This window comes from Cydia pomonella, chromosome 19, assembly GCF_033807575.1.
Source record: "Cydia pomonella isolate Wapato2018A chromosome 19, ilCydPomo1, whole genome shotgun sequence".
Classification (NCBI taxonomy): domain Eukaryota; kingdom Metazoa; phylum Arthropoda; class Insecta; order Lepidoptera; family Tortricidae; genus Cydia; species Cydia pomonella.
Window position 1 is genome coordinate 919,805 of NC_084721.1, and position 19,173 is coordinate 938,977.

General features: G+C 38.0%; 1 protein-coding gene across 5 annotated transcripts in view; it reads left to right on the plus strand.

Moving 5' to 3' along the window:
* The first annotated feature begins 1,392 nt into the window (after nucleotides 1-1,392).
* The window catches only part of LOC133528329 (AMP deaminase 2-like), a 60,683-nt gene continuing 42,902 nt past the window's right edge, over nucleotides 1,393-19,173 (plus strand). For 4 of the 5 annotated variants that reach the window (XM_061865678.1, XM_061865672.1, XM_061865677.1 and 1 more), the window contains exon 1: nucleotides 1,393-1,573. In XM_061865678.1, the coding sequence (XP_061721662.1) occupies nucleotides 1,465-1,573 (109 nt within the window). In that variant the 5' untranslated portion in view covers nucleotides 1,393-1,464. Of the gene's footprint in view, nucleotides 1,574-9,116; nucleotides 9,238-19,173 lie in introns of those variants that run through there. The other variant, XM_061865675.1, reaches the window with a different exon arrangement.

Here is a 19,173-nt window from a genome sequence, read left to right on the forward strand (position 1 = left end):
CGGACAAAGTGCCAAAAACATGTATACACGCCCTTATTGCCCATACATTAAGGTAGTGTGTACATATTTCTGACACTTTGTCCGTAACGATATTTAATAGCTTGACTGTACACACCTACATACATACAGTGATACATAGGTACTAATAGGGCAAGTTAAATAAAAAGGCTTGTAAAAAGTCTAACATTTATACACTTAGTAGTAGTTGTATTAAGTAGTTAGTAAATTTTTATTATACAAAAATACATGTACGTATACAAATACGTGTTAATAGTGACGTATACTGTATACCTCATGTTAAGATATTGCGTAACTTACAAAGGAAAAGGAACACAATTCCTGCATTAGGCATGCTAATACGTATATTGGCAATACGGGTACGCACTGCCTATACCACGTATATGGAACTGGTCGCAGCGTTTCAGTCGTGAAGTGATTTTCTACGGCAATGTACTCATTCAAGGATCCGTCCTTGAGGTCGCGGAAAAACACCCGTCTAGTATCTACTTGCACTGAGTCATTTAATAATTTAAGAATCTGTTCTATATGTACTTGTATAATAACTAATAAGTCTCGGAGTAAAACAAATCGACGGCGTTTTGAAGCTGTTAACCGTAGGTAGGCAAGGAACATGGTCACAATCGCGTTGCCGACCCTTTACAAGGATTTTCCTCGTAAGGCCCAAGGTCCTACCTATAGGACTTATTCAGTTCGATGAAATTTAAATCATATTCAATTAGGACAGAGTTGCATTTGTTTTGTTTCGTGCAATTTTCAAACAAAATAAAATCTACTGTATTCCGTGCACTATAGGTTCAAATTCCAGTGGCAAATTTTGGATTTTTCATTTGTATGGCTGGGCCTTAATGGCTCCTCTACACGATGGCCCAGCGTAGGCCAGTCCAAGGGACGCATTTGTGCGTTAAAGAGAGCAAGTGATATTGCTATCTCACTCCACCGCATAGCTGCGTCTTTTAGACTGGCCAACGATGGGCCATCGTGTAGAGGAGCCATAAGAGGTTAATCCTTAATAGGTAGGTACCGTCACCTGCGGAGATAGGTACTTGATCCTCCTGAAACAAATTCTATGATGGTGAGAAATCTTTGTAAATAACACTTGATCAAACTTCTAAAATTAATTAACCAGTGTATGCACTTACGTTTTAGTTAAGAGGAATAACATTTTTTATGAAATGTTGAAGATGAAAGAGGTAGAAGTTATGTTAGTTTACTTTCAAAATTATGTTTTTACACCTGTAGGTATAAGGACATCCTTAACGCATCTCCTGCCCGCAGGCATCCACGCCATCCACCGGTTATCTCAACAAGATCCATCGGACGGAACTGCGTACAATGCTCGCTCGGGTTCGCCCGAGGTTCGCCTCGCCTCTCGCGAGTCCGCGACGCGCCTTTGACAAGAGCGGCCGTGTCCGCGTACTAAAGTTAAGGTTAGTCACCTAAACCATGTCTGCGAGCTTCGTGGGGTCTACCAAGAGCTTCCCCTTCTCTTTCGACACGGATGTTGAGGAGGAGGAGACAGGGAGAACGACTCCTCATTTAAATAAACGCACAGGTTGGTTTAGCCTTTTGTTTACAATCGGCCGCTTGCTGTTTGCACGGTGAAGGCTTAGGTAGGTTAGTGATATCTAACATTTATGATTTAAATGCAATAGCATGTATTTCATGCAATGTATTCCTATTTTGGATATACCTAAAATGTATAACCTTCGTGTTTGCGACCGGCTTTAAAATATGACACGTTCGTTTATTAATGTAATAATTGTGTTAACTGTTTCAAAAACGGGCACTGCATTTAGGTATGAATTATTATAAACAAAGTTATAATTTTGTCCTATTTCCTGCTATTGCTCAATAGTTAAATTTCAATGGCATGCACTAGTTTGGAACTAATCTTCCTAATCGAAGAGCGAGTTAGTACTTTCGTTCTAATTCAAGTAATAGGTATTTGGCCCTAGCAGAGTATTGATAAACAATCCTTTGTTACCATTAAAACCCCATTAACAGGCATCAGAATGTAGCTAAGTATTTGAGAATCTTTCTTAGTACCTATTGTATTTGGTTATACATTCCTATCAGATTACAATCAACCACACGACAAACGACACCAACTTCATTCCAAGTTCATTCGCGTCATCAGACCACTTCGCCCGACACCCCATCGTTATAACCCGACCTATTCTGACTATCTTTTCTTCAGTTATCCTGTTCGGAATTCGGGGTACATTCAGTTGTGCCGGGTTGCCGGATCGATATCAGCTGACTGGCGTGGCGCGCCGACAGGCAGGCTACCGCATAGCTACATACATAGCATAGCAACACATAGCTGTGTTGAGGGGTCAATCGTGGATCGTAACTCTTTGGTTGATGTAGATGTATTAGGCAACATGACATGGCATGGCTACTACATTCAAGTTGGGTACCTGCAGGGTATTAAGTTAGGTTAAGTATTTAAATATTTAGTAGAACATATTTTTAACTTAGACATTTTTTTTCTATTTAACGGACGGTGTTGCATTATACATAATGAATATCCACATCCATATACCGACTAGATTCTGCCCGCGACTTCGTCTGCGTGAGAAGATAATTGATAAAGACTATGCTCATTTCTATATCTAACTACCTCCATACCAAATTTCATCTAAATCGGTTCAGCAGTTTAAGCATGAATAGGTAACAGACAGACAGAGTTATTTTTGCGTTTATAATTTCATTTATTTAATATTTACACAGTATTACAGTTTAAAACTAATACACTGTGAAACGATACAATTAATTCAGACTATAAGTATGTACAACTAACAAGGAAAGGTGCCCAACTGCCCGGTTCCGATTTGATTTATATTTGTTGGTTTTATATTTATATGCAGAAATACTTTGAGTCTTTTGAGTGAGCGTGTTGTCGCCTTCTTGAATACCTATTAATTACGGATTTACTATTTATAATTTTACCTTAGACCTCATTATGTTACTAAGTTAATTAGTATTTTGAACTCCCACATTATCCTTATTAAGTATAATTTGTATTCGCTTTGTTCACATATGTGGTTGCAATAGCGCGTAATCTTAGTTTAGTATTATGTCACTACCTGTGAGTTCCTATAATTGGCTTCCTGCATCTACTATATTTTTCTATGTTAATGTCACAGCTGTTGGATCTCCAAATAAAAAAAAAAAAAAAAAAAAAATATGTTATAGAGTAGTCTAAAATAATAAACTCGTATTTATTTTGCTGCCCAAACTCAACCTATTGGGAGAAATTTTCCTCCAAAGTAGTAAAAATATACTAAATCTTCCAACTCCTATAGAAAGTGATGCTCAAGCAACTTGCTAGTTAATGGCTGGTTTGAGTATATGTTTGAGAGCAGGAAAAAATATTGAGCACGTGTTGTGTTATACATAGTTTACATAGTCACATTCTGGAGCTGATAGCAGGAGCGCATTTAGCAGGGCCAAGGCACGCCAAGGCTCGAGGGATCGGCGAGTTTCTTTTCTATATGCCACCGTGCGCGGCGTCGGCACTGCTAACAGAGGCCGCACTCGCGCACTTAGGGTTATTTTTTTTTTAAATCAGGAACAAAAGTAGATAATATATATTAAGGATTGTCTTTCAATCTACATCTTGCCAATCCCATTGCTCGTGTATAATATATAGGCGCTTCTATATAGGTTTCTCGTAATAATGAAAGAAACGAGTTTCTTGAAGATCAATTTTTGCCGACTATAATATCTTTGTCGATTTCATTATAATCTTTACAGCTGGTTGGTTTTTGAATGAAATATTTAAATATCTGACTATTGGCATGCCTAGCTAAGATGTATGACCCAGTTACTTGCAAAGTATGTTGTTCCTATAACAAGAACAAGATAATGTAGATATAGGCGCGTCCGTTTATGGTGAAGCACTTAAGACTAATCTAATCTATTCTAGGATATAACGTAAGTCATGATGGACAGACAACAATGAACCTGCCAACATTTATTTTAGGTTTAGATAAACTTCGAGATACCTAATCTCAAATTTACATAGCTTTTTTTTATCGTCACCGACATTGATGTGGTAATTGTTCGTGCAAACATATAATAATGCTAGAACACAATGCCTAATACTCGTACGTATAGTACGAGAAGTGCACACACTACATTTCGATACTATCTACTTACATCTGTAGCATCTGTTAATGCAAGCCGTAATGGACAGACAACATGTCAACCCGTCATCCTTTAATTTAGGCTTAGATAACTTCAAGATACCTATCCTAAAAAATCCTATTCCTTGCTGAGGCCAAGACATTTATTGGGGAAGTGGGCAGACCCATGCGGGAGTGTGGTCATGACCCTCGCTCCGGATCGTTCCTGTTGCAGAGGTTGTCCATCGCCGTTCAACTTGGCAACGCGGCGAGCGTGATGGGCTCCTTTACGTTTGGGCGTGGGCGAGTTTTCGGATAGTTTTTGTGCGTGTTGATTAGATGTAGGTTTTAGTTAAATTCAGGTTACGATTTTTGTGTTTGTATAACTTTACGTCAAACTAAGTACTAATTTTATATTTATATTAGGTTATACAGTAAATTCCAGTTGTATGTATCCTAAAATTTGCATAGCGTTTTTCGTTTGTGCCCCATTGGTATGGTAATTGTTCGTGCAAATATATAATAAGGCTACAACACAATACCTGTGTAATATACACTAGCTATACTTACATCTGCATAATCAGTACATTTACCTCCAGTAATATCCTGCATCTTGCGTAATTTAACGCGCAAAAATATCTGACAGAATATTTATTTGTACAGCCAAAATAGGTAATGTCCGCATGTCATATATTTTTGAGCCAACTTAAGCAAAAGGACGCTTAGCACGAGGAATTTCCTGTTCCTATTTTCGCCTGTTCCTATCTCTATTGAATCCGTGAGGGCCCGACGTAGACGAAACGTATGGGATCATGGGGCCTATCGCGAAAACCGAAATTACACTGTAAATTCGTTATTCGTTTCGGATAATCGAAGTTGAAAACACATGACTATACCTATTTATTTTAAGGCATGTTTTGAATATACTACTAGTTACGCGGTATATGAGGATGAAATCGGATAAAAATTTAAACAAAAGCAAAGTTCAACTCGACCATCAGCAGAAAAGAAAACGAAGAATCAGTTCTAGACCAGCCCACGGAAAGGAAGCGCCGAAACCCAGGCCCGCGACTGCCACATTAGTCAGTTTTTGACCTACACAAATTGTACGAGCTAAAAGTTTTGAGAGCACTGCTCCAAACTATTGAGGAACTGAAACACAGATCTCAAGAAAGTTTCCAGAAATTGCGCAAATGTTGAACTCATTGTTACAACCAAAGAGAATATTTTTTACAACGACATGTGTACCGGTGATACCTATTGTTAAACTAAATTCCCCGATCATCATCAAATAAAGGATTTAATACAATAAAAACAGACATAACTTGGGAACTCCACTACGGCGCCGCCGCCATTGTCGTGATGCTCTACTCTCAATCCTTGCCGCGCTATTATAGCGATGTGACCATATCCAATAACGATTGTAGGCTGCACTCGCGGAAGCCTCATCATCGGTTATTACTATTAGTATCACTATCAAATGTAACAAATGTCTATTCTACCGCCATCGCCACTCAAAGAGCATAATCTTGTTATCTTATCTTATTGTGACAGTAGATAGTCATATTTGCGGCAGCCTTAACCATTTATCAGACATTTAAATTCTAAGTAAGTACGCAGTTATTGGGGAAGGTGATCCTCCTTGGATTTCAATTGTCTTTGAAGAGCAACGAATGTATTGTTTACATTGATACTTGTATAAAACGCCTAATTAGATCTGTTTATTCAAATTACCGGTAGATGTCCCTAGAAATTATTTATACAACTAGCGAACGTTTGTCTATCGTGGACTGGATTTCATAAGATTTTTTTTTACGGCAGATGATTTGTGTGGAGTGTACATTCAGCCGAATTAACCATACTACTGTTTATAATTAAACGTGGTGGTTGATTTTGAGCTTTCCCTTTCGAGCCATAGTCCAGATTAAACATAGTCCTTCGAACCGAATGTAAATTTGAATGGCATTAGTATCCGTTTGTTTGTAGGTGGTCCTTTGCCTACTTCTCTTCGTTAAACATCATCAAAATTTACTCTCACACACTGCAAAATGTGTACACTGCATGGTGGTCGAAAGTTTTTAGACCAAACGCTAAAATGACTTAAATATTGATTTATAAAAGAATAACCAAATCAATAAAGTACCTAGAACAAAAATATTATATAATCAACCCATAACCCATATGACTGCTTCTAAACTGTGAATTTTTAAAATGTAATTAGATACAGTTACGTCTGAAAATATCGATAGAAACAAAGTTCAAAAACTATGTATACACGACCCTAATCTTGCCCATATAATACACCATAATATATGGGCCATATATTAACGTGTATACATATTTTAGGCATTTTATCGTCCGTATATATATTTTCAGACGTGACCGCGTACATAAATTCTTGAAAGAATTGTCTTAAGAATCGTACAAAATGCCAGAATAGCCTAGACTGTTTTGGAAGGGGGTTTAAAACATGGCGGCACATTACCCTGAGTAATAACGGAGCCGTATATCATCACCCGCTTACTCATTCTGGCTTGGCTCCAACTGGGTTCAAGAGATGTATTTAGTCTTCTTGGGTGATATCCATTTTTTCGATGGTTAACTAACATCTACGAAAGCCGGAAATGCTGCAATCAAAATGAAGAGGTATGTACTTACTTAGTATATTCGGTAAATAATACACAAGGCGCGCTATTATTAACCCTTTATCAGGCTGACAGTTCAAAAATGAAAATCAGTCTTACTCATCGAAAATAGAACACACGTTTGAAGTGCCATATGTGGGAAATATATCTCCCTTAGCCTGGTAAAGGGTTTTCTTCGTAAAAGAGCAAAATACATGCAAAGTGTCCCGTTTTAGATACATTTGCTCTTGGACGTCATTAATAAAGCACATACCTAGAGGTTTGATGTATATGGGACCTTTACTGATCTAATATATACCTATGTTGGACAAATAAATGCTTTTTGACTTAAGGAAGAACAAGCATTCATTACTTGTTCTGCGGAGTTAGCACGGTTTTATCATACATATTGCGCGTGAAATCGACTTTTGGCTTCTAACGTTATCGTAAATAAATTTATATGTATCGTAAAGGTGCCCCTATTGTTTCATGTGCCTCCATTATATATATAGGTATATATATGGGCCTTCTAAGATTTACGTTACCTTTCGTAAAAACGACCAGTCACCCACTATAAAATTATCCCGTCACACAAATCCCCACCAAGGCCCCCTAATGGAGAAGTCGAGTAAAATAAATGGCATTATCAGGTGTTGACGGCTCAGGTGGCTCTGACACACTTAAGGGGATATTTTTAACCCAGCAATATTTCAATTCCTTCCCGTCCGCCCGAGGCAGTCCTTGCGTTCGCCTTGACCTTAGCCTCTGAATGAACAAGTTCCTGGCGTATTGTTATTCAAGACAAACTTGCCATTTGTTCCATGGAGAAGTCCTTAAGAAATATAGTGCGTGTTTCGGATTAACTCCTATCTTTATTTTTACGTTACACACCAGGGGAATGTACACTCACTCACAATCATGTTTTGGATAACCAAGCGCGTTAATACCTATATCTGACATAATCGCATCCTGTAGCCCCATTTGGTCATATATTTTGCAATAGGGTTGTTTCCATCTACAAATCTTAGGGCAGAATTGTATCCCAATAAATTCTTTTGGATTATAAGAACATGTTAAACTACTAGTTTTGGGCGCGAAAGCATCTGTCAAAATATATTTTGTTAATTTAACATATTTAAAGCCGTTTTTAGTATAAAAGTTCAATTTTAGAGCAACTTTTAGGTAATATAGAACGTAATAAAGCGTTTCAAAAAATTGGAAACAACCCTATTGGGACAGACTTGCATTTTCTTTTGTTTCGTTCGATTGATGGCGACTTTACATACATACCTAAGGTAATCTTAGCGTCTTTTGAGTGTCGGCGTCAGCGCTATGGGAAATGGCGTCGCTGCGCCAACGTGAAGCAGCAGCCATAGAGTTGATTAGACGCTGAACTCAAACCTCAGATTATAGAAGGTTACTTATTATATCTACGACGCCGACGCTCGGGAGAGGCTGGTGTGGGGTGACCCGTACATACCTTTCAACTAACACGTCCGCGTCCCTGACCGACATATTCTCATAAAATAAGCAATATATACGCCACCGAAGGGCCGTGACCGACCTTGAAGGGCTTGAAGATATTTTCGTTATGGTGATAATTTGCGAACCCGTGTTTTGATGAGTAGATACCGCGTAATCCAAACTGATAAGATAGAAAGGCTAAAATGCGTAACTCTTCACAACGGCTTAAATTACCGCTTCCCATGGTTAACCCTGTAAATTTTACATGTATTTTACATATTACGAGAACAAGCATTCAATTTTTTTTTGAAAAAAATCTTTAATTATAATTATAATATTTTGGATGGGTATATCATAAAAGTATCAGTTATCCGCAAACCGCTAAGGTATAGGACGTGTCACAGTGAATTTACTAAACGAAGTAGGTAATATATACAGTCAACTACAGTCACCCGCGATAAAAAATCGCACAAAATTATCTAGCTAAATCTTATTTTCAGTACAATGAGACCACGTCATAGTGCTGTGCAAGATGCATTATAATTGCAGGTTTAACAGCAGTAATAAAATATGAGGCGCTGAATGACGTGACGTGTGAAAATCGTCGTCATATCTTTACTGGAGAATAAAAGCGCTTGTAATTCATTTTAAACACAAGTGGTCGCGCGGGTTAGCTTTTGCTGTTGACTTGTATATACAACTAAGTATGTACTTCCGAAATTCTCGAAATAGACTCTAAATTTTGCGGGTTATTATCACTCGTACACTCATTAAACTTTCCTAACCACATGTCGTCACTCTAATTCTCTAACAAGCCAGAGCGAGAGATAGATCATCGTGACGACACAATGACTGTAGGAATTGTGCTAAATACAAAAGCGTGCCGTGTCTCCGCGCCGTGCCAGGCGCTCAGTCGACGGCCAAACATTCGTACAATAACACAGTCTAGTAAAACACTAAAATACAAAGAAAAGTGAACGAAAAAGTGCAATTTGGAGGTTAGTTTTTTGCCGCGCATTTGCGATGCGAGTTACCCGCGCTACGTGACCTAATTTTACAACGACAGGTGTTTATCGCAGTTAATTTTGATGATATACACGCGTGATTCATATTTCCAGTGTTACAAGTGCATTAATCAGTGCTGAAATGTAGGTAGGTATTTAAATATACGCGAAACTGAAAATACCCAACTTTACCAATCTTTTTCGGTCTTGTCCTCTCGATTCTTCTTCCTCGCGTTGTCCCGGCAATTTGCCACGGCTCAGGGGAGCCTGGGGTCCGCTTGACAACTAATCCCAAGGTTTGGCGTAGGCACTAGTTTTTACGAAAGCGACTGCCATCTGACCTTCCAACCCCTCTTTTTATCCCCTCTTGTTTCATTCTCTGTATCATTCTCTGTTTAATACGTATAATTCACAGCCCTTACCCCACTACTTAATGGGTTTTCATAAGCACACCCACAACCATAAGACCTATTTTGTAAATAGGTATACTCACCTGGAATATACAAGGTCGCTGGAGGCAGTTAGCGTCAGCGTAGTCACATGCTGTTATCGATTCACATTGTGGTAGCATATTTTACTGCCAGCGGCATTTGTGAGTCTAGAAAAGTAGAACAAATTAATACAGTGTCATTGAAATACTTAAAGTCTACTATTTACTGGTTACCATTTAGCATTTTAAAGCCACTTGGTGCATGGTCATGGTCTTGTTTATCTCTGTGACTGTTTCCGTCCTATAAAGTAAGGTCAATATGGAGAAGCCCAGCATAAAATATTTCGTTGGGAAGATCGTCGTGGGCATGAGCTCTCGTATTTGTATTCGTATCTACTTCACTTAGACATAGACACAGTCGGAAAGAGACTTCCTCGACTCGCCTCGACGCCGCTTCTCGACGCTTTCTCGACTTTCTGTAAGTGCAGTTCTATCGCCTGTTTGTATGTAGGTACTGTACACACGCGAGGGTTATTTATTAGAAGGGGTGAAAGAGCTTTTTTTATGATACAGGAGGCTAACGAGCAGAAGGATCACCTGATGGTAAACGATTACCGCCGCCCATGGACACCTGCAACACCAGAGGGGTTGTAAGTGCGTTGCCGGCCTTTAAGATGGGAGTACGCTCTTTTCTTGAAGGTCCGGTCCGGAAATATCGCAAGCGACAGTTCATTGCACAGTTTAGCTGTGCGAGGCAGAAAGTTTCTGAAAAAACGCATTAGTTGAGCTTGTAGAAAGTTTTATCGAATAGATGGTCTTTCCCACATTTAACTTGTTAAATTAATATTATTCTATATTTTCTCCTTGTTTTACGTCGAAACCTCATAGCAGATGGTCATTTCGCATGTATGACAAATATGAATATGAATAAAGTTCTACGTAGCATTTCAACTACCTCACTTTTCTTGGGTACGTCATTTGACTACCTATGGCTGTAGGTGCGTAGATTTTGATGGTATATCTGGTTTCAGAACTCCAACAAAATAAAAACCACTTCTATAAATACTAAGTATGGTTTATGGTTTAAGAATTTATTTCTCCAAAAGAATATTACAATTCACTTACATAGAGAAATACAAACAATCATAATATACATTGTTTACATAGTGCACGAATAGCATAAAATATATTCTAAAACAAAACAACTTATTTATTTTTGTAAGAAAAAAGTGGGTACATAGTGTGAATCGGCAACTGGTAAGCCAAGTACAAGTACAGTACAGTGAGATTGTCATCATCATGTATGTGTTCATGAAAGTGATTCATAACAAACGGCCCCAAATATTGACTCATCTACGCTAATCCATAATAAGTATAAAAACCTTGTGTGACTTTTGCATTGCATATTGCATGAAACCAGAGACAGAGTCTGACTCTGCTTCGTAATCGTATTTTTTATACCAAACTTCTCTTATGACAAACATTTTATATCAGATTCTTCATAATTTTGAGTGTCCTTAATATCAAATGTTGTGTTAGTTGCTTTCAGCAACAGAGATATATATTTATTTAAGATTCTGTTATAGGTACATTTTTTACAGACTTCCCTATTGAATTTACCAATCAAGCCATTTTCAATAAAAAACGTTGTGTTGTGTAAGTAAATTGAAAACGTACACAACAAAGGCAGCAAGGCAAACGCAATAATCGCAGACAAATTGCAATCTGGCCGTCGCCATGTTTACTATTGTGGCTCTAAATGTTTTGTTACTACATATTACTAATGTAGCTTCGGTTGACATGTCAATCACATATTGGAAGGATGCCTATTTGTAATTAGTATTGTCTAGGTACAGTCGCCATCAGATATATCGGAGCAAACGAGGTGCTCACAACGATTTAATAAAACTCAAGATAGGTTATAGGCGTTCCAAAATTGAAGCGCTTACTTTGTGACAAATTTTACAAGTTGCCTTTAGGCGCATCTGGACAAGCGAGAGATGGGCACGTGTTAGCTCACCGAAAGCGAAAGAGACAAGCTTATGTTTAACAACGAGTATGACAAAGATGAATGGAATGAGGAAATTCTCTTAATTAGTTAATATTGTACAGTTTTTGCATCGCGGGTGCGCTACGAATACCAACCTTACTCCTATTCAAATAAGTATATATGCGAATTCACTCGTGTTTCCGAGGGATGCAAAAACATACACACCACGTCATTAAGTTAAATTTAAATTCTCATTTTAAGTGAATAATGTATATTCTTATGAGAATAAATGTCTTAAACCATAAATTAATCATAAATAACAGATTTATTCGTAGGTATAGAAATAAATATGGAAGTATTTTTTATGCCCCTTATGTATTGAGTATACATAAGGAGCACAAAAAATTGTTCCATATTAATTTGTTAATTTTTCATTTGTCATGCTCTGAAAGTGGGTCGTTGTTGTTTTAAAAAGTGTGCAGAAAACGATACGTTTCTGCTGTAGTCTATATAGGGCACTGTACTTTCTAAGTACGTTTTTTTATGATAAGCAATTAAAAATTTGGTTTATATAGATTTGTTGTACAATTTCCATTGTGATAATTACGATATTTTTAAGTAGGTACTAATAAATTGTTAATTGAAAGTTTGAAATGAAAAGTAGAGTGTTTAACTCGGGTGAAAGGTACCATTTCATCCCTTGGTTAACGATCTACTGTTACTTAATTCTGAAGCGTTTTGGAATCGGTTTTGAAGTGGTGTTTTCCTTTGCTTGTTTGTACTCAAACATTATTAGATTTAGTAGTCAGTGGAAAAAAACTTCTATGACTCATAATTTTTTCAAATCTTTCCACAAAACAGGCGAATAAACAACAACATTCGAAAGACAATTTTGAAGGTCGGCAATAAAGAGATGTGGGTTTGAATCCCACGTTGGCTATAGTTGATCACGGTTTATTATTTTATTGTGATAGACATAGATGTATAGGATCTGTAAACTTGTGGCCTGAATCGGAAACACAAACTCTACATTGACACTTCACGCCAAGGCGCTGCCCTCTACAGTTCACGTTCGTTTTCTGTGCATTGCAGGGTCTGCCATCTTGTTTCCAATGTAGCCCACATTGGAAGCTTAAACTTGACATTTACAGTTCGCGCCAGTTAAAGGGGTATTATGTTGCCCCCTACAGTTGCACGCTTCCTATACAGTTTATAGACAATTTTGAAATTCGAACCAAAGAGCAACGAAATGGTTCCAATGTCCGTATTGTAATAAATAGCGGGTCTTTGACTCTGTGGAAGAGGTGGGCGGCGCCGGCGGCGCCCGCGCCCGAAATAGAAGCGCGTGCGCAAGTGCGGGAGCGAACTCATTGCAACATTTCAGCCAATTAAGAGGAATTCCTAGTTGCGATTTTTCCATACAAACGCTCTCGACTGATTCCTCCCTGGATTTTCAACCTAGAGCAGTGATTTTTTCAAATAAGATCAATATCATCAATATCTGTGCCGCTATGTTTTGCTTTTTTGGATTATTTGATTTTGAAGAAAGATACAGCGCCTCGAAAATCGCAAAAACGGCTCAATTGAATTGGCTGTAAAAAAAGGCACAGTATACAAATATGACAAAAAATATCCAAAAAATCAAAACATAGCGGCATAGATTATTTCTTCCTCTTGCAGTTTCCAAAATTTCATAAAGATTGATTGCGTTTTGGAGGAGGAAACAGTCGAGAGCGAAACCTCGATTTTTGAGTTTTTTGCGTGTGAATTTTAGTCCGAGCTGCAGTTGTCCTTATCGCACGAATTAGAGGCGGAGACAGTTTCTAAATATACGTACACAGAAGGCACAGTAATGGGCATAACATGTTAATGGTTAAAATGAGAAAAAATACACCAACAACCAACAGTCGATCGCCGTAATATAACCAAAATACCACGTAATTCTAAGAAAAGGGTGCCATGTGTTTTCACACTCTTTAATGTAACAACTATTATGTACCATGGTTTCGTAATAAAGATTTATATTCTATTCTATTCTAAAATGTACCCGTAATGGTCTGTCACTTCAAACCGCTTTTTTGTACTTTTTTACATTGCAGGTCATGTAGTGCTTATGTTTAGTTATGTTTACTATTAAAGGCCTGTAAACAAAGCTAAGTAGGATAATAGGTACAACCTGCTTATTGTGATTAAAACATCATAAATACCCATTAACAATTTGATTGTCTTGCATTGCTCACACTTGTGCGTCACAAGTAAACCACTAGATAGCAAATTTACATTACGGCTAGCCGATATCAAAATAAGGGCCATTTTGAAATGCGGCGGTTCAACGATTAAGGTATGTTGGGATAATACCGGATGTGGGTGAAGAACGTAGCAAATTCATTTCTCCCTAATTTGGCTTTCTTTTTTAATGTTGGCAACATTGTGTAAGATGCCATTTCATTGCCTCGACTGCCAGTGTCCCAGCGCCACTCAGGGATATCGGGCTTATGCTATGCGCAATCACATAGAGCAAGGTAAATTTCGTGTATCCGATCTTCGCCCTTTTTTTTAATACTACGTCGGTGGCAAACAAGCATACGGCCCGCCTGATGGTAAGCAGTATCCGTAGCCTATGTACGCCTGCAACTCCAGAGAAGTTACATGCGCGTTGCCGACCCTAACCCCCCGCCCCTCGTTGAGCTCTGGCAACATTACTCACCGGCAGGAACACAACACTATGAGTAGGGTCTAGTGTTATTTGGCTGCGGTTTTCTGTAAGGTGGAGGTACTTCCCCAGTTGGGCTCTGCTCTAGATCTGGAATGACATTCGCTGTGCTGTGCCCCACCACACAAGGCGAGATGACATTCACAGTGCCCATACCTCTCTTTTTGACGTAGTTTAAGGACATACCCGGGTCCAGGCCCTGTAATTTATTTTGTGTATTGTGATGAAAATGTGTTTGTTTTTGTAATTGTGTTAATGTATAATTTCGTGTTAGATGTTTATTTATAAAACAATCCAATCAAAAACAGACCTAGGATTGCTGTAGACCAATATCCAATTTTGACCCTTCCAGGTAAAGATCGGAAAGAAACAATACGATCTTTACCCATTTAAAAAACAGCGGTGTAGGTCAAATTTTAAATTTTCTTCAATTTACCTACTTAATTATCACATTTATTGTTTTCTTGATCACACTTTCGTACCCTTATTATTATCCAGTACCAACGCGACGGTAAATCAAAAGGAAAAGATTTAGGTAGTCTATTTTGTATGTATGTGTATGTACACCTACTTACTGACAATGTCATTTTTTTAATTTCCGCTGCCCAAAGGTTGCCTGGAGATTGCGTTTTAGCGATTAGACCGCATGTTGTTTACCTGTGCTTATGTTTCTGTTTTCTTTTGTATTGTTTTCTTTATTCCATTTTTTATTCCATTCTTTTTAAAACCTTTCTATAGAACATTAGGTCTACTTGGGTGGCTTACAAGTTAGTATTTTGTTTAATATCTTGTAAACAGAAAAACTATGAAAGTTACAAGAAATCAAACAAAAAACTAACATGTATACCGCCGAAGTAGACCTAATATTATGTAGTACGAAAGTACCTACACATACGGATGCATACGTAGATGTGAACGCACACATATATAGTTAGTTTCGGATACAAAATAGAGATAGCACTTCGAAATTAGTTTCCTTAAAATGCTTCAAGAGGGCTCTCTTCCTATATATTTTATTCTATTACTTTACTCTTTGCATACGATCCTTACATTTTATCCAAAAAAAGATTGTATATCAACTATATATATAATTGCAATATTTTACCGTCAAAATCGCAATTGTTAGCACATTGTTTACTTATCAAATTGCCTTATGACATAAGTATCAAAGTTTGAGAGCCACAATTTTACCAAATGTTTGTATCAGGGTTAAGATCGGATACAAAAATACGAAAAATAGAATATTCGCTGACAACTTTTAAATTTGTATTGTTGGCTGCAATTTATATACGTAGGAGAAGGCTAAACTCCGGACCTATTTCTTTGTGATACCTTATTCTCTTTCCATTTAAACCAACTTTTATTCACCATCCGATGTTATCCCTTGATGATGACCCAAAACACTCGTTACCCTAAAAAAAGTATGTTTCATCTTTACACGTGTACAAAACTAAAACCTTTATATATTGAAGATTACCAAAATTTAGGCTGAATCTACGGTTATTATTTAACGATTTGCTCTGTACATCAAGAATCTGACACGATCTAGAAAAAAAAAATCGCGAGTTCTCTCAATTGGTCCCAAAATTGTCCGGCATTATCCCAACATACCTTACCCAGATTGTCATTGCGATACGTTCTTCAATAAGACGGCACAAGTTTAGCCCCATCGTACTACTACTACTATTTAGATTGTAGGTTAACCATACCTACTTACAAAATTTCACAACATACCATGATCACAACATACCATGATCACACCCAACTTATTGTCACGGATAGGTACGACGACCGAAGCAAGGACCTCATTCTTTTTCGTAGTCTTTATCTGAATTAATTACTAGATACAGTATAATATAATAAATAAATAATCAATATAAATAAATATTATAGGACATTATTACTCAAATTGACAAGTACCACAGTAAGCTCAATAAGGCTTGTGTTGAGGGTACTTAGACAACGATATATATAATATATAAATATTTATAAATACTTAAATACACTGAAAACACCCATGACTCGGGAACAAATATTCATGCTCATCACACGAATATATGCCCTTACCAGGATTTGAACCCGGGACCATCAGCTTCGTAGGCAGGGTCACTACCCACTAGGCCAAACTATTAAAAACAATATTACAAAACAATAACAATATTATGTGATAACATCAAAAACAACTTGTGTCGGGCAGCGCAGGATGAATTCCGGCCGGCTCGCCGGCAATGTCAACGGAACGGCGCGCAATGAGCGGGCGCTCGCGTCTCGCATCTGTGTGCGCGCACTCACACTTAGATAGCTCCCGCTCCCGCCCACCGCAGCGCGACAGAAACATAGCTTCAAAAATTCGAGATTTGAAAAGTTGCTCAGCTAGGAATTGCTCTTAATGATAACGTCACGGTATACTTCCTCTCTAGGATTTTCTTGTGTACCTGGGGGCCTAGCCAAGATGGCAATTGATATACTTAAAGAAAACGACAATCGAAGCTTAAATAATGTATGCAGATAGTCGCGACTTATGTAGCATCTATCATCGTGGTATATTTTTGACTAGAGTAAATAGTCTATGACATTATGATGTTTAAAATAACACTTGCACAGTCTGTGTTATCAAAATCGCTGCCAAATTAGCTTGGTCTGACTCTATTCCATTGGCGTTCGTCGATGTTCCATTCTCATCTTGGTTAGGCCTCCTGTACTCCAAAGCTCTGGCACTGCTACTAACTAACTCCTAGGCGCTGTTATTTTTATTCTAATAAATTTTGTTACGATCAGTTAATCTTCGTTCGGCAATTGGGTTCTGCAGAACTGTGTGGACGCTTGGAACTGTTATTTTCTCTTGTCCGTAGGATGTGAAGTGACTGTGATTAATGAAATTAAGAAGCGTAAGAAGATGTATAGAAAAATTCTTTGCGAAAAATCTTTATCATTATCTTCCTGTTTCTTTGCTTTAAAGTGTATACATATTTATGTAACTTTAGTCCTTATTTTAAAATTGACAGTAAATAGTACCTTTAAGGTAACCTTGTTTCATTCTCATCTTCATCACCATCAGGTGAAATTGGGTTCAATTTTTTACCTTTCTCCATAAAAAAATAAAAATAACCCCCATCGCAATGTTTAAGAACCACCGCCAGAACTTCAGTTTTCAAATAAATAAATAAAATAAAGTTCTAAAAATAATCAAGTATAGTTATTTACTTCAATAAATTGTCTTGCGCAATCCATCTGCATGAACGCTGCATTTTTAAGTCTCCCACCCCTCTCATCGAACGGTACAGTTCATTTGTGTGGTTATCCTTCTCAGAATGTTTACCACAGCTAACTCCATCCCGGACGTGGTAATAATGTTATAATCGCCAAAATTCACGTAAAATTTCGCAAGTCGTTAAAACAGTCGTTAATTCAACGCGCTGAGTTTATTAATAGCTATTTCAAAGTAAAACCGTCCGCGGCCACTAAATTAGAGATTGATTTCCTCTCAGACTTTTTATAAATATCATGGTGTTTCTGTTTATCGTTTTCGTTTCCAAGAATTTGGGTCAATTTTTAGACTCGCCGATGGCGCGTATAATATAGGAGATATGATTATTTTGATTGAGATCGACAGTCTCTTTAGTTGCCTCTTTACAATACAGTACCTGGGCGACCGAGTTTTGCTCGGTTATAACTATTTATTGTAATATATGGTGGTGTATAGGTGATAATCTTAACTACATTTTTTTACTGAATTAAACTTGTCTAAAACAATAAAAATTATATATAATCTTGAACATATAAAAAAAAAGTTAGTCATCGGGCGAGATTCGAACCCGTAACACTCGTTTCTACCCATCCCATCCCCTACTACACCACTGAAGCTATAGCCGTTACGCAGCGGCTTACGTGAGCGAATAACTTGCGAACGCGAAGCGGCGCGGCGCGGCGCGGGTGAATTCAAGCCTTTGATACCTATGGAAGTGTCCTACGTGGGCGATCTCGCTGTGAACGCGAATGCCGTTGGGCCGCTGCGCCGCGCCGCGTCGCATTCGCGAATTATTCGCTCACGTAAGCCGCTGCGTTATATGCGTTTGTAAAACCAAATTATATATAAAATAGGTCCAGGGTTTCACAAGTATATAAAGGATATAGATGTTAAAAAGGGGCTCGACTTAGAATAAAACCATAGAGAAATGAATAAAGATAAGAGTGCTAACTCCTTACATCAGTTTTCTTACCAAAACGCGGGTCACTTCGTAGTCGACATCTAGCGTCAAGTAGTGGGTTTTACAGTACCGCTACTTGACACCGGGGCTATAATCGCGAAAATCGAAGTTCGCAAATTGCGGGCAACTTTCTCTGTCACTTTAATTACGCCTTCATTGGAGTAAAAGAGAAAGATCCCCGCAATTGCGAATTTCGGTTTTCGCGGTAGGCCCTCAGAAGTCACGAGTGTCGCGACTGCAGTCGCAGACAGTCACTAAAAATGTATTGCTTAAACACGTTGAAAATAAAGTTCCGGTTAATCCGGTTATAATATTAGCTGAAAATTGTTGAGCATTAGACTTTTCGTTCGTCGCGACTCGACATCTATTGTCAACTAGCAGCACTGACAAATTTGCTACTAAACGCTAGATGAAAACTGATGTATGGAGTTAGCACTCTATCCTTCTTATTTCTCTATGATAAAACTGTATCTTGATCGTGAGCGGTCACCGTCAAACTTTGTAGAAGCATAATATATATGTAGGAACTCTGCATTATGTCAAGACTCAAAGTCAAAATGAATGATTCATCTGTCGCTATGCCATTGCC